Below are 25,515 nucleotides of genomic sequence, written 5' to 3' on the forward strand. Positions count from 1 at the left end.
TAATTCAGATATATTTTTAAGATGGAAAAATGCTAGAAACACGATTTTCAAAGGAAAGATTGCTATCAAACAGCACACCTCGGTTCCTAACTGATGACGAAGAATTAACAGAGCAGCCATCAAGTGTTAGACAATGTTCTAGGTTATTACATGCAGAGGTTTTTGGTCCGATAATTAACAAAAGTATTCATACCCCTTCATTTCTTTCACATTTTGTCATGTTGCTGCCTTATGTTAAAATGCTTTAAATTACTTTTTTCCCACATCAATCTACACTCCATACACCATAATGGCAAAGCAAAAAAACAGGTATTTAACATCTTTGCAAATTTGTAAAAAAAAAAAAAAAATTATTCCATTGCACAAGTATATGAATACTTATGCAATGGAATCATTTTTTTTTTTTTGTACAAATTTGTACAATGTACTTATTTCAGATTTTTAAAATATTTTTAATATATTTATGAAGTTTTGACAATTCTGTTTTTGCTTTGTCATTATGGTGTGTTGAGTGTAGATTGATGTGGGAAAAAATAAATTTAAATTAGTTTAACATAAGGCAGCAACATAACAAAACGTGAAAAAAATGAAGGGGTATGAATACTTTCGCAAGGCACTGTAGTTGCACGTAACTGCATAATTTATTGTTAATAAGAACATTTACCAAAAACACTATAAAATAAGGTGTTACCTTTTATAGCCACACCCAGTCTTTCTTTCACCAAGCAATGGTAAATGTAAACACACCTTTAGTCAGTTCTTTTGTGTATTTCATAACCAGCGTAGAGTGGCATCTATGCTAATGTTAATACTACGTTTGTCTCTTTTCTTACCTTTGGGCACTATTTTATATAGATTTTTTTATAACAGCTGTATTGCAAAAGCCTTGATAAATATTATTTATTCGTTCAGTACACTACCAATGGCAAAAATAAGCTCAACACAGAAACTTTACTTGCTTAGGGGCATATTGTGAATGCTGAAACCTGTTAAAATGGATGGAGAAATAAATACGCACTGCTTACATGTGCAGTGTAAAAACCACCATAACTTTTAAAGAGGGATTTCATTAGGAATAAGAAAGAGGAGTAAAGCTTGTAAAGAGTGTAAAATATTGTATTTTTATTTCCAAATTGGAAATGTTAACAAAATGGCATGTTAAAAAAATGGGAATGGCTATTTTGAGGTGATTACTGACACTTACGATACTGTTAAACCAAATGAAATGTTGGTGAGGGGTTTTAAAGAGGTTCTGATGAGCAGAAGAGCGAGAGAGAGAGAGAGAGAGAGAGAGAGAGAGAGAGAGCTGGTCGCTGGAAAACTAAACACAATGCATTTTGTTTGTGGAGATATACTGACATATGGCAGTCTTTAACATTTGGCTAGAAATACAAAAATGTACATTATGTGTAAAATAATTTTTTGTTACATTAGGTTGACATCTAATAATTCGGAGAGGGCACAATTCTCAGAGATTAACAAAATGTCAACTCAATTTAGTATCTTCTGCACTGTAAAATAAAAAATAAATAAGTTCAAGAAAATATGACAAATCAATTTCTCTTGAAGGTCGAGATATTTAAAAACCACTAGAATAATAAAGACTGAATCTTTATTCCTCCATCTGGAACATGATCTCATCAGAAGAGGAGAGAATGAATAAACCACAAACATTCTCAAAACTTAAATATTACAAGAGTTTTATGCACTGACACACACCTAAACCCTTCATAGATGTCTGCTTTATCCTTCATGAAGAACGGGTTCCTCGACGCGACCAAAATTGCTACTTTGCGAAGCAGCACAAAAAGATGAGCGGGGCTTTAACAAAACAAAAAACATGAATGAAAAAAAAAAAAATCAAACAAACAAGCATCTCGTATTTACACTGAATACAGGCATCATTTCTTATCATTATAATGTTATGGCCACAACTCTGAACAAAAGCCTTTCCACGTCTTCCCCCTTCCAGCTTTACCCACAATTCCCCCTGTTTGCCTCCCCAGCTCGCTCATGTGTACACCTCTCAAGTGAAAGTCTGTGCAAACGGTTCAGTCTTCGGGCAAATAGGGCGTGGAGCCGCAGGGGAGTAACAGGAGCTTAGGTGAACTCATGAAGCTGTACATGCCTCCAGTCAGGATGGAGTCGAGGCCACTTGGGACGGCCCAGGGAGGATGAGGTCAGGGTGAGCCCAGGAGGCTGGGTTTAGAGGTTGTCTCCGGGCTGATATTGAGGTTCGGTTGCGGTGAAGTAATCCTCAAGGAAGGCCTGCAGGTACTCGAAAGTGGGCCGCTCTTCTGCGTCCTTCTTCCAGCACTGAACCATCAGCTCGTGAAAAGAGCTCGGGCAGTCCTGGGGACTCGGCATCCGGTAGCCACGCTCCACTTGTTCCAGTACCTCTCTGTTATTCATCCCTAGCCAAAATGACATGAGAGGTAATCTTATTAGAGATTAAAGCTATAAAGCAGTTTCTTAAAGCAGGTTCTCAATTCTGGCCCTCAAGGTCCACTGTCCAAACTTGATCAAACTCACTTGCCTAACTTTAAAGGTACAGTAGGAGATCTTGGAAAATGCTAACTTTAGCCTGATGGCACTGAAAGCGACCGTCCAAAGCCACGCCCCCTGAACGCATATACGCTCACAGACCAGAATACCAGAGACAACATTACTACAATAGGCTACATCAGCGGTTCCCAATTCCATTTCTTGCAACCCTACCCCCCCGCACCCCCCCCTCCTGATGTTTGTCTGCCATCCTCGCTCTGTCTGAACAGCGTGCGTGAATGCGCTGATGACGTATCCTGTCTGCACGAACAGGGTGCGCAGAGGTATGCTAATACATACGTTGACAGGCAGGTAGGAAAGCCAATTAAAACGCTCGGACCGAGCGTTTTGATTGGACGAACATTTCTTGGTCCTACGCCTTCCACAGAATGTATACATACAGATATATACAGAATACATTTAGACCACTTAACTTAATGATTGCTATCGGGATGTGAAGAGACTTTCAACCAGCATAACAAAAAATGTTTCTGAAGACAATCACCTATTGCACCTTTAACTTTAGCTAAATGAATATCATGAACAATGGACTGTTTTAAGTTATCTTTCTTCTTTTGGAAACCCCAAGGTTTCTCACTCACATGTAAACAAAATGCTAAAGTGTGTAATTTCTGGAAAACAAGACAAAAATTGATAAAGAAAATTATTGGTAACACTTTAGTTTAGGGACCAATTCTCACTATTAATTAGTTGCTTATCTGCATTTCATAAAAACTTGTTGTTCCTCATTATTTTGAACCAAAGAAATCAACATCCGCTCCGAGATGCGATAGCAGTGTCTGATTTGTGAACGAGCTGATTCGGTTTGCAAGTCGCACTGAATAATAATAATATTAAAGGGTTAGTTAAAAAGCGTAAAAACGTAAACGTGAAATAAAAAGCACCCTTCAACAAAAAAAAGTGTCTCACACGGCTCCGGGGGGTGAACAAAGGCCTCCTGTAGCGAATCGATGCGTTTTTGTAAGAAAAATATCCATATTCAAAACGTAATAATCACTTGAATCTAGCTTGCGCCAACAGTTGTACACAGAAGCAGTTCCGGGAGCATGACAGGCGCATGCGCAAAGCTGACCTCATACGTAATTCTTACAAAAACGCATAGATTCACTACAGGAGGCCTTTGTTCACCCCCCGGAGCCGTGTGAGACACTTTTTTTTATGGAAGGGTGCTTTTTATTTCACGTCTTTTGGACAGAAGGAATGCAACACCTGCTGAGTGCAACGATAGAGCTTGAAAGATCAAAGACAATTTTTTATATAACTCCGACTGGATTCGTCTGAAAGAAGAAAGTCATATACACCTAGGATGCATCGGGGGTGAGTAAAACACAGCCTAATTTTTATTTTTGGGTGAACTAACCCACACTAGTCACTAAAGTGGACTGATCCGACTGAGTCAATGATCCAGTCAGAGTGAGTCTTCATGTCTAACTCAAAATGAACTAGGAAACGGGAGATCCTCGGAGGTACTAATGCAGAATTTTAGTACTGATAGTAAATGAAAATCATATTTAGGCCATGACTGTTAGTTATTGTGACCTACATCTTCTGTAAAAGGGCAAGCTGTTTAAGCCCATTGTATGAAATATCTACATTTGTGTGTCACCTTCTGTTCGGGGAAGGCTACTTTAGGTAAAAACTGTAAATAAAGTTAAAATAATGCAAATTAATGCACATGCATCTTCGCTGATGCCGTAGCAGTTTTAAATGATACAAAACTAGTATGTCTGCAAAGTGTTCTTTTAAAAATATGAACACACTTTTCCTCAAGTGACTGTATATTGTATGCGGTCACCCTTTTTACACACATTTTGTTTTTCTTCATTTAAAAAATACTCTATGGTATATTTGGTCATTTTAACTTATTTCTACACTTGAATTTTCAGAACTTAAATTGATATTTTAGTATACTGAAGTTTAATGTTTTGATAAATTTTTGGTAATAAAATAAAACGTGGCCTTATTTGCAGATCAATACATATTAAAAGTCTTCACTAATCGTGCTTACTGACTTGTGCAGGCTAGAATAAACAATACACATGGCTCATCGATCAGTGCTTTTTACTTTTAAAGGGGTCCTATTATGCTCTTTTACAAAGTCTTGATTTTGTTTTGGGGGTGTACTAGAACATGCTCTCATGCTTGGTGGTTCGAAAAATGCATTATTTTTCACATAATTTTTTATATTATTAAAATACCTTTCTCCCCAGCCTGCCACAAACGGCTCGATTAGTTCCGGCTTTGATGAAGGTCCGCCTTCCGAAAAACAAAATGTGTTGTGTTTGGTTCGCTGTCCCAGTGTGTTGTGATTGGCGAACAGCTTAGACGGTGTTTCAGTACTGCCACGCCCCTTGCTCTTCTGTAGGCGGGAATTATTTTTAATGATATTCTAATGGGCCGCTTTGTGATATCACAAAGCCCGGAAAACAACGCTGTAGTCCAAACGAGCCGTTCGTTGTAGTTATTGAAAAGGGATTTTTTAAAAACGAAATATCTCCCTTGGACTTTGAGATTTGTAACTTTCTAGATCTTTTTTATGCCCAAACATACACACTACACACTGACTAAAATTAAAAAAGTGAAAAAGCATAATAGGACCCGATTTTACTCGAGAAAATTTTAAAAGGGGTACTTTTATTTGGAGTAATATTTTACTAGAGCGTCTGCACTTTTACTTCGTCCACCACTGAAACTGAAGACACACATATGGACATCTGACCCTCTTAAGACCATTTAACCATTTAAAGCTGTGTGTAATTTCCATGCACCAAATAGAACTGATAACATTTTAAATGCAATAAATTAAACTCTTTTCTCAAACACTGCCTCATTAGTTAGTTCTGCCCAAACTCGTACTGTTGTTATGCTGAGCTAGCCAGCGTTGCTATGGTGAGCTAGTTGGGATGCTCAAATAAACAGAGTTTTATCTGTATGCGCTGATGTCTGAATAGTTGTCTTCCAATTGGCCTACATCATCTCTAATTTGCACAGCACAAGTTTTTCGTTACAAAGCTGTTTTCGGAAAGATGTATTTTCATAGATAAATGTAGTCACTTTTGAACCAGAAGCACTAATAAACAGATCCTTGAACTCATGTTGCAAAGTACATTTTGCAATGATGATTGGGGAGATAAAAACAGACTATTAATCTGTCAATCAAACCAGGCGATATCCGATCACCGTTTTTGAAGCTTTGGGTGGCAGGACAATAAGACCTGCTTCTAAATACTAGGGATCTTGGAACAGAACTGCACTCATGAAGCCAGAGAATGAATCATCATCATGAGGGACATGACCACATTTCAACAACACTGAGAGAGAAACGCCTGCAAACCTCTGTGGATGATGCAATACAATGGCATTTGGAAGTGTTTTTCTAGAATTGTGCAGATCTATAGTAATTCACCATGTATCAGACTTCATTTGAGATTTTACACAGATTTATACTGATATTGATGAATACTTGCTCCGGTTACTTGATCTAATTACCAACACACTGTATTTCCAAAACATGCCAGCATGACTATTTAAAAAAAAAAAAAACTTGAAGGTGTGGAAAAAGCAGAGTCAGTTTGAAATCAAATGGAAAAATAAAATCCGAGACTAGACATGCAGCTCACAAATTGGGTTATGTGACAGCAAAAACTTTCAACTTTAAATGTTTAGACAAGCCTTTTGGTTTTAAGATGAAATATGATGTAAAATGATTAAATATCACAAACTTTCTATAAAAAGACAGGCAACATAGTGTTGGCTTTTTTAGTTTATTATTATTATTTTGTATTTTTTAATCACAATAGTAATTTTCCAATACATCTAGTGATCACCCGAAGCAGCCTTTTTAAGATTTACCTGGATATGGAACTCTGCCTTTAGTGACCAGCTCCGTAAGCAGGATTCCAAAAGACCAAACATCGGATTTAATGGTGAACTTCCCATACAGAGCTGCTTCAGGAGCCGTCCACTTAATAGGGAATTTTGCCCCTGAGAAAGAAAGAGATGTATTAAAATAAAAATGCACTGGACTGTCTTGTATTAAAGTCAGCTACCAACAATGAAAAACTCTGAAATCATGAAATCAAAATATACTTTTCACACTTCTTTCACCTTTAATGGACAGGACAGTAGGATGAGAGACAGGAAATAATCCGAGACAAGACAGGAGCAGGCCCGAGGCGCAGCTGAGCTATATGTGAGAGCTCCTCCCACAAGCCACTGCTCTGACTTTACATGATATTTATTTTCTTAATTCATATCTTGACACACACACATATTATTCTAAAACAACCTGTATACACAATCTTTCACCTAGACATAATCATTTGCTGCTCTTCTGAAATGACTTTACTTTTCTGCTGATGTAACCAGTGCGGTGTGTTGACCAATAATATCAAAGTTCACTTTTCATGATCCAATCAAATCTCAATCTGTAAAATCAAATCCCTCGCTGTCTCTCAAAATGCTATCTTTCCATGTGAGATGTAACTCCTCTGCTGTATAAAATGAATGAACCTGTAAATCAACTGGGAAATTATTTGCTTTCAGAAGTGGCGGATTCTGGCACAAACAATACAGGCAGTTTGGAGGCAGAATTTCATATTCAAGACAGTTTGAGCTAACTTTTTCCGAGCAGCTCCCTCTGCCTGCTGCAACCTCTTTGGCTGCTACTGTATCTCTCTCTGCACCACAGACACAGGATAAGCAGTCAGCCAATAAGAAAAGTCTCTTTATCTGCTAGAGACCAAAAATGTGGGAGGAAAGTTATTCAAATCACAAAATAAAATGTGGAGCATATATACATGGACTAGAACACAGCACTATTTCCTTGTTTTCTTAAATAAAAGTATGCTTCAGGATTTGAAACCTTTTTCAGTCATTAACATTCACTACTGGGCAGCCATCTAACACTCATCCTAATCTTTTGTATTTCATTTCATTAATTTAATGCTGCATATGTAGCAGCAGTTTTTTAATTGAGTGTTATTAAACAGGTTTAATAACTGATTATTAAAAAAATAAGGTTTTCGGGTAAATGGCGTTTCTGAGTTTTGGTCAAAATTCATTTCTGTGCATCACTATTTAGAATACTGTAAATAACCTCTTCAGACAAATTCTACTTTTGTGTTCCACTGAAAAATGATTGACTTTTAGAACAACATAACTAAAGAGTCAACTATTTCTTTAGCATGCCATGCTGGGGGACCAGCATCCCAAACAATACGTATATGTTTGTGTCCAGACGGTCTGTGGAAGAATAAATGTGCTTGGTAGCAAATGTTTCTTACCTTGTCGGGCAGTGTACTCATTGTCTTCAATGAGTCTGGCCAGGCCAAAGTCAGCGATCTTACACACCAGGTTATCACCAACCAGAATGTTAGCAGAGCGCAAATCTCTGTGAATGTAGTTCATCCGCTCGATGTAGGCCATGCCTGCAGCCACCTGCACACACAAACACTTACACTGAAATGTGCTGAGCAAAGTCAAAACCTTAAAGGGGTCATATTATGCGATTTCAAGTTTTCCTTTCTCTTTGGAGTGTTACAAGCTGTTCGCGAATACATAAGATCCCTAAAGTTGCAAAGACTAAAGTCTCAAACCCAAAGAGATATTCTTTATAAAAGTTAAGACTCGTCCACGCCCTCCTAAAACGGCTCGTTTAAACACGCCCCCACATGTCTACGTCACGATGTGGGAAGATTTGCATAACGCCGCCCAAATGTTTACGCAAAGAAAGAAGGCGTAACTTTGATTCTCGCTGTAGTATTGTTGCCGCCGCCATGTCGTGGAGACGCCGTGTGTTTCGTTGTGAAAGCGAAACTACTTTGTTTGGTCTTCCAAAAGAGGACACAACTAGAAATCAGTGGTTAAGTTGTATTTACAACACTGTTCCAGAACAGTTCAGCCCAAATATTCAGATGTGTGCAGCGCATTTTACAAAGGATGAGGACTGTTTCCTGGGAGAGCAGCCTACAATGCGTTCTGGTGAATTCAGTTACCGTTTCCCCTTCAGCGCGCATGCTGACCCTATACAGTCTATGATGCTGACAAATAATGCTGACTCACAGCCTGTAAGTATGTTTTCATATTTAAAGGATTTGCCACTGACGATTCAAACGCGAGTTTTGAGCAGTGTAGAGTAGCACTTGTTGTTTGTCATTTCTCCGATCACAAATGCAGACATGGTTTTATGTTTACGCGGCGCGATGCAACGCAACGCGTAAAAAGACAGTATAAGTCATTTATAATCAGTAATTATGTCCCCACTGGATGCAACAAATGCCTCATTTATAATGGGTTTTATTGGTTTTGTCTCGTCGCTCCGGCCGGACAGGGCATCATCACAGTATGTTAAGGGGCGTAACATTTCCGTCACGCGCTTGAGGTATTCGGCCAATCACAACGCACTGGATAGCTGGCCAATCACAGCACACCTCGCTTTTCAGACCGATGAACTTTGTAAAAATCGACACGTTTCAGAAAGGCGGGGCATAGAGGAGAAACAATAATGTACAGTATGTGTAAAATAATGTGTTTTTTGAACCTTAAACCGCATAAACACATTTCATTACACCAAATACACAAAATAATGTTCTTTTTTAGCAATGTCATATGACCCCTTTAAGGAATAGTGCTGAGGTTACTTTAGGCCAAACAAAGAAATATTGCCTTCTGGTTGTTACAGTGCTGATACAGCTTGATACAGTAAAGTAATATAACTTCATGCACACAACAGGGGCCTGAACGGATTCTTTTCAGACTGAGTGAACTAAAGCAGGGTTATTTTCATCCTGCTGTATTTGTTACATCATTGATCTACAGTGGCCCCAAAAACTATTTTAAGTAGTGTAGCTATTTTTGCTTCATTTAAAGCACAGTGATGAGTAAGAAAATGTCTCTTTCTGAATTGATTCATATCTTTCTTTGAAATAAATGGTGCTTTGCTTTTATCACATCTAATGCAATTACAGACATGGATTTTTAAGTGTGGCTTTAGTGTCTAAATATTTTCTGGGAGCATTGTAGAACAGGTTTAAGTGATGTTTCTGTACCTGGGCCGCCATGTCGACGAGGTTGGGCAGCTTGAGTGCCCGTCCCTCCCCGTCCTTCAGGAAATCTAGAAGGCTTCCTAAAACATATAACATACAGTACACATGTTAGCTTCATCGAAACAAGACACATGCTGCAACACAAAACAGCCTGTTTGAACTTAAATGTAAATATTAAATGGACTTTCGTTTTAGTTTTTGGGGACTACTACTTTGGGTTACGTCTAAGAGAGGGTGGATTATGATCATGACTAAATTATGTTTTGATGCTGAATAACATATGTGTAGAGTTCAGGAATTTTCCCCTCCACTGTCTATTAGGTTTTCTTGCAGTATTAAGTTAAATGTCTGCTTCCTCCATTACAGCTCTTCAAATTAAATTTAGCCCACTATAATTTCTTTATCTTCCTGTCCAATAAAGCGTTTTGAGTCCTCAAGTGACAATTTCTAAGGTTAGAACATCAGCCTTCAATCCTGATTTATCTTTAATTGGATTTTTTTCTTCTTCAGTCAGGCCTACAAAACCCATCAGTGTTGCTAAAATAGATACATTCAATGTCTGTCCTCTAGTTAACTCATTCTCTTCACTTTTACTATGAGAACGACTGCTGACCTTTCCCCATATACTCAGTGACGATATAGATGGGCTCCTCAGAAACGACAGCATAGAGCTGCACTAGTTTATCATGTCGTAATTTCTTCATGATCTGCGCTTCCTCCAGGAAGGACTCTGGAGACATGGTTCCCGGCTTGAGGGTCTTCACAGCCACTTTGGTGTTGCCATTCCACGTGCCTGACAGAAACCACACGACAGAGAGTCAATGCAACTGCAACTGCACAAAGCTCCTAGCCGAACAGCATGCCACAAAATGACTTTCATGCACCCCCCAAAAAAGTTCCACCCCCATGTTCATGCAAAATTAATTTGCAAGCAGCCATTATCACACAAGTACACTCATGGGGAATTCACTATGAATGAATTGCACCCATTTATAGCACTGCTTATTTGTATTCACTTCCTGGATTGTTTTAGTACTATTAAATTAAAAACTATGCGGATCAACACAAAGTTGTGCTGAAAGCAATTTGTTGAATGTGTGCTTGACTGCATGGCTTCTTATGCAATCTAAAATATATTTTTAGTATGTTTAGATATTTTTACTTTGCAACAAAGGTTTATATATTTTTATTTTTTAAACTACATTGTACTTGTGATTTGTAGCTGTTTTTCTTCAGCACATAGTAAGGAATTTCAACAGACAGAAAAAAACTACTTTGTTAAATCCACAGCACTGGAATCTGCTTGCCTTTAAATGACACTGCGATGGTGGATATTCTGATCATTTGAAGTTTGTCATTTATCGGGTATTAAAAATATCTTCTCCTATCCCAGATTAATAGAGACAACTGGCTCAACCAATGACAAGAGTTTTGGGCTGGACAATCTGACCAATGGCAGATGGAGATGAGTTTTACAAGTGCTTTACATACTGAATCTCTTCAGATTACAGAAGAAAATGTTACAAACATCATCTCATGTTTACTTACAGGCGATGTCAAGGTGGTACTCAAATGGTTACATCAGATGTGGTACCTGGTTTTTAAAATCTACACACACACACACTGATCTGTGTGCCTCTGTTCATTAATACCAGCAGTGTCCTAAAGGCAATAATTATAATAGGCAGATTCAGGAAATATTTTGGGATGCTCATCTACAGGGAAGTATGGGGAAAAGTGAGAGATGAGTACACAAGCACACTTATCTTGAATAAGATTGCTTGTGATTAAAAGATGTGTTGAATAGTAAACAAAAACACCCATGACTCCACTTGATACTTACTGTTCATATTCTTACCTCCATTCACTGACATGATAGAGACATGTAGAAGAATCACTGAAGCTCTTACAATAATTATCAAAACAAATCAGAATGTGTAAAATGTGCGTGCACAAATGATCTCTAGCTTGTCTGTCAAGTAAAGTTTGTTCCTGTGAAAAATCTAATTTAATAGTTTTTTCATTATTATTATTATTTAACAATACATTTATTAAAATTATTTTTATTATTTTTCAGATATTCATCTAATCCTTGTGTGTGGTATGGGTAAAAAGAAATGGTTTGCAGTCCATAATGAAGGGGTAAGACTAAAATACTTGATGCAAGATCCCTCTGGACTAATTAATTAATACATGTTAAAGAAATAGTTCACCCGAAAATGAAAACATGCATTGTTTGCTCACCCTCGTTACCTGTATGAAATAAGATAATTTTTGAAGAATCTTCAAACTGCTCTTTTACAGCAGTTCATAGTAACCATGACTATCAAATTTCAGACAGGATAAAAATAAAAAAAAAACATCAAAAAGAACCGTAAAAGTAATCAAAATGACTTCAAGTCTTCTAACTTTTAGTTTGAACAGACCAAGTCATTATTCAACATACACTGAACAAAATTATAAACGCAACACTTTTATTTTTTCCCCCATTTTGGCGGGTGATGTGACATTTTTTTTTTAGAGACTTACAACCTTATGTTTTTTTATGTTGTTTTCAAGACTATTTTGCAAGTTATTGTGTAGTAAGAACTAGTAGGCACTACAACTAATATAAGTAAAAACTTATTGAAGACAAAAAAGTCAGAACAAAAAAAAAAAAAATTACAAGCAATAGAACAAATAAATACATCAGAACAAATATACAAAATTAAGTACATAGTGCTTTAAATGTTTCCGGTAAGTCTATCTAGCATTAGGCTATTCAGGTGAGAAATGTACTGAAATTGAATAAAGTAATCAAATGTAAAATACAAAAATGACAATGAAATATACATTGATTTTTCTTAAAGCTAGAAAAAGTATTTGGTTGAGAGCAGTGAGTGGTTCCCCTTCATGGGAACTCACACTGCGTCCTCTAGTGGACATTATGGGGAATGCCATCAGCATGACCGGTGTCTGAAGCACGTGTGAAAACACTCCAAATGCATTGGACCATGCAGTCCATGAGGTCATTAGCGGAAGTATAAGTATAAGAGGGCGCCTGTAATGCACCTCATCAGCTTCTTTTGTCTTCAGGAGCCATTTGTTTGTGTACGTGTAGGAAACACTCAGCAAAACGTTTCAGGTAGTGCGTGCCTCCGTTTGAGGACCTGAGGACATGCATGAATGATATATTTTGTGCATGAGTGAGGAGCGTGCACGTTTGGTGTTTGAGAAAACTGAATACGCTCTTTGAGAGGCTTTTCTTAATACCTGCGGATTCACGCAACTCATATGTCGTGTGTATGGGCGGGAAGCACGCTCATTCAGCTCTCGAGGGAGTTGAATGCACTCGTTTGACTCACGAGGAAGTGGGATGTGCTCATTGTATGCATTCGCAGGACTACTTAGAGGGAAGGTAAGAAACCTGGTAAGAAGCGCATTCGCCTCTTGTGGGAATTGAACAGACTCATAGCGATGCATTCGCGACAGTGGATTTTGCTCTGGCTTGATTCTCGAGGGAATCTAGCATCTTTTCTTTTCTGTTCTCTCCCGAGGGATAGTAGTCAGCGTTTGCACAAGCACGTCCGGCTCTCGAGGGGATTATAATGATGCTTGAACTAAGCACGCTTATCTCTCGAGGGAGTTAAACATGTGTTTTGTGATGTGGTGGTTTACTCTCTCTCGAAGGAAGAGAGTTGAGCTCCTGCACTCCGTGGATCCGTTCCCGTGGCCGCCATTGACTATAGCTGCTCTTTGGCCCAGGAGGAGCGAGATGTCCCTCACTATGTACTGTATGTGGATATTGAAGTAGGGTTCCTTGTTCCCTCTGTTCGGTCTGCTTGTATGGGCTGGGCTGTCCCCCCTTACTAGGGGCTTTAAGTGGGTGGTCCCCCTTTTTGGTTCCTTGGATTGAGCTCTCGTATAGTCTCCTAGGTCGGGCTGCCTCCCCTGTATCAGATAGTAAATTAGGTGGTCCACCTATAGCAGCCTCTTCAGAGATGGTAATTGTCTGAGGATAGTTTCCCTTCTAGATCTCCCCCCAGAGTTGTGAGCTCTTTCCCTACCTAATATTTCTGGTAGCAGGGCTGGGCTGCCTCCCCGCTTTCTAGGGTTTTAAGTAGGCGGTCCCCCTGAGGTTCCTTTTTGATACGTTAAGTTGCCTCCCCTGATTTCAGGATAATGTCAAGCAGGCAGTTCCCCGGAATCCCATATGCTTTGGGCTGTCTCCCTTGCATTAGGGTTTTAAGTAGATGGCCCACTGTCTTTAGGAACTTGGTTGAATGGGATGTCCCTGCTTAAAGGAACACTCCACTATTTTTGAAAATAAGCTCATTTTCCAACTCCCCTAGAGTTAAACAGTTTTACCGTTTTCGAATCCATTCAGCTGATCTCCGGGTCTGGCGGTAGCACTTTTAACTGTAGTTTAGCATAGATCATTGAATCTGATTAGACCGTTAGCATCTCGCTCAAAAAAGACCAAAGAGTTTCTATATTTTTCCTATTTAAAACTTGACTCTTCTGTAGTTACATCATGTACTAAGGCCGACGGAAAATGAAAAGTTGCGATTTACTAGGCCGATATGGCTAGAAACTATACTCTCATTCCGGCGTAATAATCAAGGAACTTTGCTGCCGTACCATAGGTGTAGCAGGCGCAATGATATTACGCAGTACCTGAAAATAGTCCCCCAGCTAGGTAACTTCCAATAAGCCTATTTTCAGGCGCTGCGTAATATTATTGCGCCTGCTGCACCCATGGTACGGCAGCAAAGTTTCTTGATTATTACGCCGGAATGAGAGTATAGTTGCTAGCCATATCGGTTGATTATTGATGTTCTCTTTTTCCGCAATATTTTTAATGAACAACGCAGCAGAGCCGCATCCAGTCGGTTCAACTGGATAGGCTAACAAAACATTATAATGCAACAACACTTACATCGTCATTGCATCTCGTGCGCCACTGATAAAGCTGCCTGACGCACACCTAAAATTTGAATGCAACATTTTGCATTCAAATGTGGATTTTTGTTTTAAATTCGACGAATATTCGAAATTCGAATTTTTTTTTGACAGCCCTAGTTCCCCAAGAGGGAACGAGACACTGTGTTCCCTTGCCATGCCTAGGGCCTGCCTGTTTCATGTCTCCTTCAGACAAAGAAGTTGATGACTTGCATTACAGGTGCCCTCTTATACTTCCGGGTGTGCCGCAAATGACATCACGGGCTGCATGGAGCTGCAATGGAGTTTTCACACGTGCTTCAAACACCGGTCATGTTGATGGCATTCCCTATAGTGTCTATTAGAGGATGTAGTGTCTCGTTCCCTCTCAGGGAACCATGGTTACATTTGTAATCCGAGATGTTTTTTCTCTTTCTTTTGTTGTTTGATTAACACACACAGCAGCAGGTTTATTAGGCTGCTATTACTTTGAACTAATTCCTGGATCTAATATACTGACAACATCCGATTTTCTCACAGCTAGGAATTTGAAAGCCATGGTCACCATTAATAGACTGTATGTAAAAAAAAAAACTATGATTCTAAAAAAATAAATAAATACATAAATAAATAATTATTAAATAGATGAATGAATGAATGAATGAATAAATACATAAACATCAAAAGCATTTTTGGTTGAACTGCTCCTTTAATAAAGGTGCGATTGAGGTAGTTGAGGGATGTCAGAACATTGTCATAAGAATGAGGCGAGCAACCAATATTGTATCAAACAGGATTAGATGAAAATGCTTCTCTGAAATCTTCAGAGTTTGTGTGGAGGTCAGAGAATGTGGGAGAGGAGGCAACTGTCTTACCACACCAAACATCAGCAAAACACCCGGCCCCCAGCTTCCTGTCCAGCGTCAGAGACTCGCGGGCGATTTCCCAGGAATCATGGCTAAGTCCCACCGTATCAGGGATGTATACCATGCACACACCCGTTAATTGAAAGCACAAACCATCTGCACTCTCTATAAAGGGGGAGGAGTAGAGGGGTTAACTAGCAGGACGACGGGGGAACATGCAATGAGAGAGAAGGAGGGTGGTCCTGTTGTCCTAAGAGGGTCGGTCACTTCATGATGTCTGAATATTCCAGAAATGGATGTACACATTGGCCCAGTTTACATCCACTGTAAGAGTGTTTTTTTTTAAAGTTGTCAGAGGGTCGACTTGGCAATCATCATGCCACAAATGCTTTCGTTAGAGCTTAACATATTGAACCTGGAAGATTTGTTTAAATAAATAAGCTTAAATATCCAGACGTTTGTAGTAACTCCTCCTCTCACTTTGACCTCACTCCATCTCTCTCGCTGGGGTGCGCTTCCCAAAAGCAACCGTGGTTGCAGGTTCCGTCATTTCCATTGAACTGTATTGGTACTTGCGACCAGTGTTGGGGAAAGTTACTTTTAAAAGTAATGCATTACAATATTGCGTTACTCCATTAAAAAAGTAACTAATTACGTTACTTAGTTACTTTTTATGGAAAGTAATGAGTTACGTTACTTTTGCGTTACTTTTTAAATCTGGACAGGGCTCGCTTGTTTGTTTTTAAAATAAAAAAGTTCTATTTTTGGCAAATATAAAAGCCTTTTCACACCAAAAGCGAAATGAATAAGCCTCAGGCTGAAGGGAAAGTAAATTTACGTAATATTTTTTTAACGTAATTTAAGTGAGATGAATTAATGGATATTCATATTTATTTTAGAACTACCGTAACAACATCTAATTTCTCTCAGCATGGGGACAGGAGAGCTGTCAATCAATAAATTGGAAAAAAAAAAGTAATGCGTTACTTATTTGAAAAAGTAACTCAGATATTCTCTTGTAAATTAAAAAGTAATGCGTTACTTTACTAGATACTTGAAAAACGTAATCTGATTACGTAACTCGCGTTACTTGTAATGCGTTACCCCCAACACTGCTTGCGACCATAGTTGGCTAACGATGCTTTTGGGAAACGTACTCCTGGTTGGCTGTTGCTAAGCACTGTGGGACGGGCCATACCCATCCAAACCTCCCCGAACTGGCCGTTGCCCAATCGCTTTATGAGTTGGAGTGACTCCCGTGGAATCTCCCACACATCTTTGGTTTTGACAGACAGGTCAGTGAGCCTTGGCATCCCTTTGTGGCAAGGGACGACCAAACGACAGCAAAGCCCCGCTGCCCGCTCTGAGCGTGTGCACACAGACACATACAGATACACACAAAGTCAGAGAGAGAGAAAAGACAAGCATCAGAAGCACTGAAGGAAGCAGTACAGAGTTTCACCTGCAAATGGTGAGCCATGATGCAATTTTTTTTCAGTGGAATCTGCACTTGTTTGTGAAACACAAAATGGAATCTTTTACTTTGTGACAAAGACTTATGGGCACCTTGAACAGAAACAACAACAACTAGAACCTCGTAACTGATTGAAAAACAGTGATGGTTACCAATCAAACATTCAGTCTGGACTGTTTGCCCCTTATTGATTGGCCACAATGTAGGAGATGCCTATTGCCATGTTTTGACATTTAACAAAGGGTTAATGTGAGGCATTTTCCAACAACACTACAGCAATGTTTACTCCGGACTGTAAAGCTAAGATAACAGAACACTTGGCACCAATAGATGCATCATTTCAGGAATCAGTCATTGAGTGCCATCTGCTCTGAGCTTGAGGAACCAGAGCATGAATCCGGCCTCATCAACATCATGAGCCCTCTCACACATGGGAATAAAAATGTGATGATGATATCAGATTCATTGGATCTCTAGACTGAGGGTTTTTCACACTTGAGTTTTTAGTACGGACTCCTCTTTTTTTGGTAAGCACTTTGATTTAAAGCAAGGGTGCTCAATCCTGTTCCTGGTTATCGACCTGCATGCAGAGTTCAGTTCCAACCCTGATCAAACACACCTGTCTGTAATTATCAAGTGCTTCTGAAGATCATTATTAGTTGGTGTGTTGTGTTGGATCAGGGTTGGGCCTGAACTTTGCAGGAAGGTAGATCTCCGGGAACAGGATTGAGCACCCCTGATTTAAAGTCCATTTTAAAATGATTTCTGGGATATGTCTCATGTAGAATGCAGTATAAGTTCAAGCATTATTTACCTGACATGTAAGAACAACCCTCACTGGTTCTTGCATGTCAAGAAAGCACATTTGAGCTTGTTTGCCATATTTGATGTGCTCCATGTATGTGCGATGATCAATGTTTATTTACATTTACATTTCATCATATGCTGCATTTACATTACATAGTTCAAGTGATCCAATTCTGACGATTTTTTCCCATGTGGCATAGATCGGATATGACCCACAAAGATGTAAGTGTAAAAAAAGCACATGGATTCCGATATTCTCAGATCAGTTTCAGGCCTCATTCATAAGTGGAAATAAATTTGATATGAATCAGATATGTGCATTTGTGTCTGCCATATAAGCGGACAGATCGGATATTCCCCTGTCAATGCATACGTCATAGAAAAAGTGACTCAGGTGGATGCAGTGTTACCAAGTTCGTGGTTTCCTGCAGAATTGGGCTCATTTTTGACCGCTACCGTGGGTTGTTTTTTAGTCCATGGGTTAACGCGATCTCTCCCCTTGCTATGTCGACGTAGGGGGACCCTTGCCAGAGGGGAAAACCTCATAAAGATGCAATTGGCAATTTTATTTTATTTTGTTTTTATTTTTTTGTACTCCATTTTGGCTCTATCATTTTTAAATAGCAGTTGAGCTGGTTTAGTTTCGCAGACCTGGCAACTGTTAGTACATCTACCCTGGGTCGTTTCGCCAAGTGTATAGTGTAAATGCAGATATCGGATATGGATTAATTTTAAAAGGAGATGTAAGCTGGTCAATATCCAGAATTGCAATGTAAACGCAGCCATATAACGCAACTGTGTCATTTCAGAAGACTTGGACTAAACTGCTCAATTGATTCAATTGGATTATGGATTCCAGTTTCTTTAGTTTAAGTGAGTAATTCACTCCTGTTTGGTTTCATGTGATACTTTGGTGGTTCTCCTGTGAAATGATGAACTGCCTTTAACTGAAAAATTAGTGTTTACTATTGTCATTTTTGCATTATTGACACACTATTTTCCTAATTAATGCTGTTCAGTTGCTTTGACACAATCTGTATTGTTAAAAGCGCTATATAAATAAAGGTGACTTGACTTGACTTGAAAAGTTGCACTATAACAGGTTTCCAATAAAAAAACAGAATAAGCATGCACAGTCCTATAATGATCTCAGAGGCGGCTCTGAGGCTTTTGTATAAATTAAAAGCCGCATCAAAGCGACCTTAAAATTTGTTGCAAATAGAATTTGTAAGTGCACATTTTTAAGCTATATATGCCACTGCAGATGATCACTGCCTGCCTCTAAGCTGTTTGCAACACTGCATGGCACATATCTGTATATGTGATATTTTGTCCTGCATATGACTTTTCAAAAAATAAAACAGTATTATTAATCATTTTACATTCTGATCATATAGTTTTGTGGATTAATACAGAATCATTTGAGAAAGAGTCCTGATGCATTTCTTGAATTGATTTTCACCCTAGCTACAGTTGCAAACAGCTGATGCTACTTTTCACATTTATGATACAGATGCGCCAAATAATACAATGTGAAAGGAGACCAGAGGGACAGGGGTAGGCAGTGGAATTGCTTTAAGGTTTGGACCACTGCCGTAACGGGGCGCATTACAAAGACAAACACAAAGCTCTGCTGCTGAAAGTGAAGGCAGTCAATAATGAGAAAGTGTTAAGCTAAAGCAAACATGGCCAATTTAGAGTAGCATCAACACAGACATTGACGCTGACGCACAGTTAAGTTCATCCTGATGATGTATTATTATGAGTATATGTGTGTATGCTTGTTCTCTAGGCTCAGTATGGGAGGTCATGGAAGAAGCAAACTGCACACGCTATCTAAAATCCATATGACTCATTCTAGATGCATTAACAGTCAATATGTTAACTGGAGCATAGACAAATTACATCCTACTGAGAGAGACAGAGAGAGAGAGAGAGAGAGAGAGAGATAGAGAGAGAGAGAGCTGTTCAGATGAGGTTTTCTGACTGACTGGAGCAGTGCCGCCTCCTGTAGAGAGCTGCAAAAGCACTGTGAATGGCATTATGGGATATAACCATGCCTCTCTAACAGACAGCTAAGTTAAAACTATAATTACTTTGAATAACTTTGCATGTCAGATCTGCAGCTATGAGATATGAGAGTTCTGTGCACTGGGTCTGTGGAATGAGAAGCGTGTCTATGCGTGTTACCCGTGTAATGCTGGACCAGCTGCTGAAGGGTCTCAAACTGAGCTCTAGTGGTGATGTAATATCCTCCACTGTCCAGTTTACGGATTTTATAATGTTTCACGTGGTCCCCCTTCACATCGTCCCAGTCACGGATAGACAAAGAAAAGGCACCTGCCACACAGACACAAAACAGAAGGGCTGTTGTAGTGCACTAATACTGTGCAGTGTAGTTTAAGTAGTTTAAACTGTTTATGGCCATACAGTGAAAGTCCAAATCAACACGGGACCCCACTGACCTTCACTGTATGGACAAAAAATAAATAAATCAACATTAAGACATAAGGGTGGCTAAATGATGACAGATTTTCATTTCTGAGTGAACTGTCCTTAGAATCGTAACTGGAATCAGAATTATTAAACTCTTCATGAATCACAGTAGATAGTATGCTGTTGTGTAGTGCAGTGATCTTTTGTATAACCCAGTTAATGATGTAGTACCATAAGTGCTGTTTATTACCTTTAGTGGTTTCACTCTCACGGATCAGGTAGGTGCCACGCGGGTTCCCTGTGGAAAGAAGCTGCCTTTCTGCATCCTTACGGCCCAACTTTCCAAAATACCAGCTGAGAGACAGAGAAAGAGGAAGAAGGCCTTTATCAAGTCTGCATTTTCTTGATACTGTTAATTAAACCAGGCCTGCTTGGATCAGTCTGTTTATATGAAAGATTGAATGCATCATCAAATGTACCATATTAATGTTAGTCATAACATTACAACGATATCTAGAAACATATGTAAACTTGATCACAAAGAAGGGATGGCTGGGAAACGTTTTTTACAGCTGTATATGTAAACATGCAATTTGAGGGGCCTTACAAATAACATCAGAAAAATGCCGAAAACATCTGCAAACTTGCATCACTCAAACATCTCCTTCTGGTTAAAGTTACACATGTTAGACTAAGCCAGCAGCTGACACTAATCTGGCTTTCGAAAATGAAACGGAAAAAATCTGATATCATTAATACATAGTGTAACTTAGGAAAATCACAGGAGAAACACCATAATTAAACGTTTCGTTCAGAGCAGAAATGTTCCTGCTCTGTTTTAAATTTGTGTCTGAAAGATTGAAATTTAACTAACTTAAGCTGTGTGAGCATATTTTTTCATGCTTGTGTGTGTGTGTGTTAAAACATTTCCTGAAGAATAGTTTTCAGTCTGACATGTCAACATTTAACCCAACCAATGGTGTTCTCTTCCACTGGGTGGGACTACATGTCTGTTAGGACAACAAAAGAGGGGGAGTGACTAAAACATATTTTTGCAATTTCATTTGGTTTCTATTTGGGCATCCAATCCAATCATTCAATCAATCATCAAAAATCCAATCATTCTAATAAGAATCAGTTTGCTTGGTAGTACTGAATGAGGGCCAAAAAGTTTCCAGTGCAGATTTCACTCATTTTCATTGGTCATGTGAATTTGCCACCTGACCGAAAGCTGCTTGATTTGAAAGTGATTTCTGTGTGAGATTTCGGTGTTAAACATCTCTATACTACTGACAATAGACAATAAAACTTTTTTTTTCATTACATTTTCCTGCAGTTTCTAATTTTCGCACATTCAGGCTTCAGATATGGTTATGCTTTTTGGGAAGTGCCTTTGTAACTTGTCCCAAACAACAACACGGTCCCACTTTATATTAAGTGGCCCTAATACCTGTGTACTTACATAGTAACTAGATGTGTACGTAGTATGTAACCACAGTGTAAGTACACATTGGTACATAGTATCTAGAGCTGTAATATGCAAGTACACAGGTATTAGGGCCACTTAATATAAAGTGGGACCACAACACAAATGTTGCTTAGCAATAACAGTCAAGAACCACCCTATACTGCGACTGTATCTGGATTCAGAGTGGGCTGTGGTTTGTCATGCATCCTGCTGAGAAATCTATGGGTTAAAGTAGGAGTGATTACAATTACATCACTTTACCCCCACCCTTAACACAGGCAGTTATTTCAGATTAACACGCACACACACACACACACACATAAAAATCATCCAATACTTACTCCTCAGCCTGGATTGAGTCCACGGGGGCGACATAATTGCTGGGAATGTAGCCGGTTCCTCCTGTAGTGAGAGATCGGGCGTCCCACCAATCACCCTCACTGACACAAACAGACAAAGACAGAGAAAAAACACACACGTTTTCTTCTTGTCATAGCAGAACTTGAGAATTTTTTTTAGCAGACTTAGTAGACTTGTCCATGCATCTGTCCATCCGTATGTTCATCCAATACCTCACTTCATTCAACTTTCCGTTCATTCATCCATCCAGCAGCAACCATTCATACGTTTGTCCATCCATCTTCAGTATGTTCTCACTACAATGTAAAACTCAACACACCCTATACACAGTTTTACCTCTTCACACACACAGAAACAAGGAATTGTGTGAAAGACTGAAAGGTCAGATGCAGGTGTCACTAGTTTCTTTCGTTCCTTTGTTTAGATGGACCAATAAACAGAAACACCACAAGGAAGGGAGAGATCACTTCCTATCATCTTCTGTGTATGTCACTTTTATTAAATAATGCCCTATTCTCTCTTTAACATGCCCTTCATGTAATACCCCTCTCCACTAACCAATCTGTTCCTCTCTAATAGCCTGGCCTATTCACACAAAATATAATTTCCAAGAAAAGCCTCTCTCATCTCTCCCAATCATTGTGTCCACTGCCCCAGACACACACACACACACACACAGTTATTATAATAATGGCATAGCTTGAGAAGACATGGTGTCGGGAGCAGTGCAGGTTATATTAGCACCAGTAGAGGGCGATCTAATGTTAAACACTCTGCCAATGTACAAAATGGAATACCGGCTTACTACTTTCTTAGTTGCTTACTACCTTGCAGCACAGTCTGTATAGGATTCAGAATTTGAAATTAAGGAGGTAGGATTAAAACACATTTATGAACCACATTTAACTGCTTTACGTGTAGTTTTAATCAGGTATGAATCCGTATGAATCGCCTTTAAACAAAAATGCAACCCTTGTGAAAAAGTGTGCTTAATTGTATTAAATGTGGATTTCAAATCTTAAGTTTCTATTCAAATAAAATGCAGATAATACAATGCAACAAAAGGCCACGTAAGTGTACTTGGTAATAATGTCACATTAAAAGTTTTACTTTAGAGTACATTTTAAATAATTGTTTAAATAATAATTTATCATGCATTGAAGAAGTATACTTATTTGATGTGTTGACTAACATATTAAAGCGCATGTAAAAGACCTACTTATAATTTTAATTGTAGTGTTACATTGTACTACAATTTAATTAATTTTAATTGCAATTTGATGTTACATTTTAAGTTAATATATTTAAAATGTACTAAATTGCAACTTAAAAAAATATTTCTATACATGAGATACAAGTTTAAGTAGAAATGACACAGAATTTTAGTTTATCATCAATGTTTGTCAGGACACTCAACAGTACACTTTAACCATATTTAAAAGAAAATAGGAATAATTAAAAAAAATGCATATAAAGATGTACTTAAATCCTATTTTAGGTGGGTCAAAAATCACTTTTAAGTTCAACTATGTCTTTTAATATAAATTTAAACCATGATATATTTCTATGCAATCTAACAATACATAATATGTGTCCTTTAACATCTCGGTCTCAACTCATTACTTGATTGGACACCAATTAATCTAACAATATTTATTTCCAACATGAAAACTGGACACCATTCGAGACGATCCACTCATATGTATTAATGGAAGAAATTATAGCACTCAATATGCTGGCTGTAGGAATAAAAGTCCCACCTTACAGTTAGTTTGTTTATTCTAGAAATTGCATGTGTGTTGGATGGACCAGCCTAAAAAAATATTTTTATTTAAACAACACTCTCTCATGGCAATTCATAACTATTTTACATTTTGCCAAATTGGTGTCTAATTTATTTGAATTCACACTATTTCATTCATAAGTTATTATATGATCTTCTCATGCTATTTATTCAAATAGTTACTCAGATTTCTGTTTTTCTCCATTCAAGTACATAGAAACTGTTCTTGCATGGCTGAAAATAGCTGCCTGGGGGTGTTAGGAACATGGTTGTTGAGTGAACTGACTTGCCTTAAAGGGACAAGATTAAGTAAGTAGTGAGCTAGTATTCCATTTCGAACATAGCTTATGTTTCAGGTCTTAGACTTACGTGCTGTTGATGATTTGAAACTTCTCTCCCTTCCTGAAACTGAGATCATCTTCTGTCCGGGCCTCATAATCATAGAGAGCAACAAACAGTGTCACGCCTGAGAGAGAGAGAGACATCAGCACCATGAGAATTAAGAATCAGTTAAAGCATACTTTTATCCTGGATAGGGACAAAAAACATTTTGGTCTGCGGAGGCTTTCAGACAGATCAAATGACATTCAAGACCTGCAATTAGGGCCTGCAGGAGCCACAAGACTGATTCAACTGATTCAAGACCACCAATCCCCCACAGTACAGACCTACACACCGATACACAAAATAGGATGATGTCTGGACTCTGGTCTAAAAGTATCTTAAAAGGTTAGTTCAACCCAAAACTGAAAATTCTGTCATTAATTACTCATCCTCATGTCGTTTCAAACCTGCAAGACCTTCGTTCATCTTCGGAACACAAATAAAGATATTTTTGATGGAATCTGAGAGCTGTCTGACCCTGCATAGACAGCAACGCAACTGAAATGTTCCCAAGTGCAGAAACGTAGCAAGGAGACGTTTTCTTTTGCGCACAAAATGTATTCTCGTAGCTTCGTATAATTGCGGATGAACCACTGATGTCGCATGGATTATTTTACAGATCTCCTTGCTACGTTTCTGGACTTGGGAACATTTCAGTTGCGTTGCTGTCTATGCAGGGTCAGACAGCTCTCAGATTCCATCAAAAATATCTTAACTTGTGTTCCGAAGATGAACGAAGGTCTTACGGGTTTGAAACGACATGAGGGTGAGTAATTAATGACAGAATTTTCATTTTTGGGTGAACTAACCCTTTAAAGCAATGATCTAAAAGTGACACCTCTCCCATCAGGATGTTATAAACAAAGCTGTGTGGGATCGGGATGGGGAACATTTGTCCATTGTGGTACTGCAAAGTCATCTTAACTATTGTCATTTTGATTTCACTTTGCCCGTAAATGTGTGCCTCAAATGACTCCCACGAGATTTGAGAAATTTGGTCATGACATACTAGACCCAGAGTAATGGGACACAAGCAAACCAAAGCCCTCATTAGATAGAACCCCAACATAAAATCTGTCATTAAGCACATATTCAGTACGACAGGAATGTAAAACAAACAACCTCAACGGGCTCACATCCAACACTTAGCAGTCTGACGATTCAAAATATCTAAAAAGTTCTAAAAAATAAGTAAAAAGTTTTTTTTTTTTTTTTTAAAGGGGTCATAGGATGCTACATAAGTGGCGACCTCTGGTGGTAAGAGGGAGAACACCAGACCCAGACCCCTGACAATCATTTAAGGCATCATCAAATAAGACATCACACCTTCTCTAACCAGCAAAGCAAACGTGGACAAGTTTGAATCAGTTCTGTATCGGATTTAGATCAGCGAAGAAATTATTTCA

At 38.6% G+C, this 25,515-nt stretch overlaps 1 protein-coding gene across 1 annotated transcript; it reads right to left on the bottom strand.

Annotated features, from left to right (window-relative positions):
- Nucleotides 1-1,100: 1,100 nt before the first annotated feature.
- LOC107750405 (tyrosine-protein kinase fynb) lies at nt 1,101-24,219 on the bottom strand. The gene is made up of 10 exons (XM_016565766.1): nt 24,095-24,219; nt 21,924-22,022; nt 20,365-20,468; nt 19,869-20,018; nt 16,596-16,760; nt 10,225-10,404; nt 9,615-9,691; nt 7,851-8,004; nt 6,418-6,549; nt 1,101-2,414 (listed from the first exon to the last, which is right to left on the bottom strand). The coding sequence occupies exons 1-10, from the start codon at nt 24,217-24,219 to the stop codon at nt 2,206-2,208; spliced, it is 1,395 nt and encodes a 464-aa protein (XP_016421252.1). The 3' UTR covers nt 1,101-2,205.
- Between the last annotated feature and the right edge of the window lie 1,296 nt (nt 24,220-25,515).

The sequence above is a fragment of the Sinocyclocheilus rhinocerous genome, unplaced genomic scaffold, assembly GCF_001515625.1.
Source record: "Sinocyclocheilus rhinocerous isolate Xijiao unplaced genomic scaffold, SAMN03320098_v1.1 scaffold1774, whole genome shotgun sequence".
Classification (NCBI taxonomy): Eukaryota; Metazoa; Chordata; class Actinopteri; order Cypriniformes; family Cyprinidae; genus Sinocyclocheilus; species Sinocyclocheilus rhinocerous.

Excerpts from the sequence above, each read along its gene's own strand:
- LOC107750405 (XM_016565766.1), bottom strand. The coding sequence starts at position 24,219 with ATGGTGCTGATGTCTCTCTCTCTCTCAGGCGTGACACTGTTTGTTGCT. Across the intron at positions 22,023-24,094 it reads TTTCAAATCATCAACAGCAC|TGAGGGTGATTGGTGGGACG; the intron begins GTAAGTCTAAGA and ends TGTTTGTGTCAG. Across the intron at positions 9,692-10,224 it reads CACTGAGTATATGGGGAAAG|GAAGCCTTCTAGATTTCCTG; the intron begins GTCAGCAGTCGT and ends TATATGTTTTAG.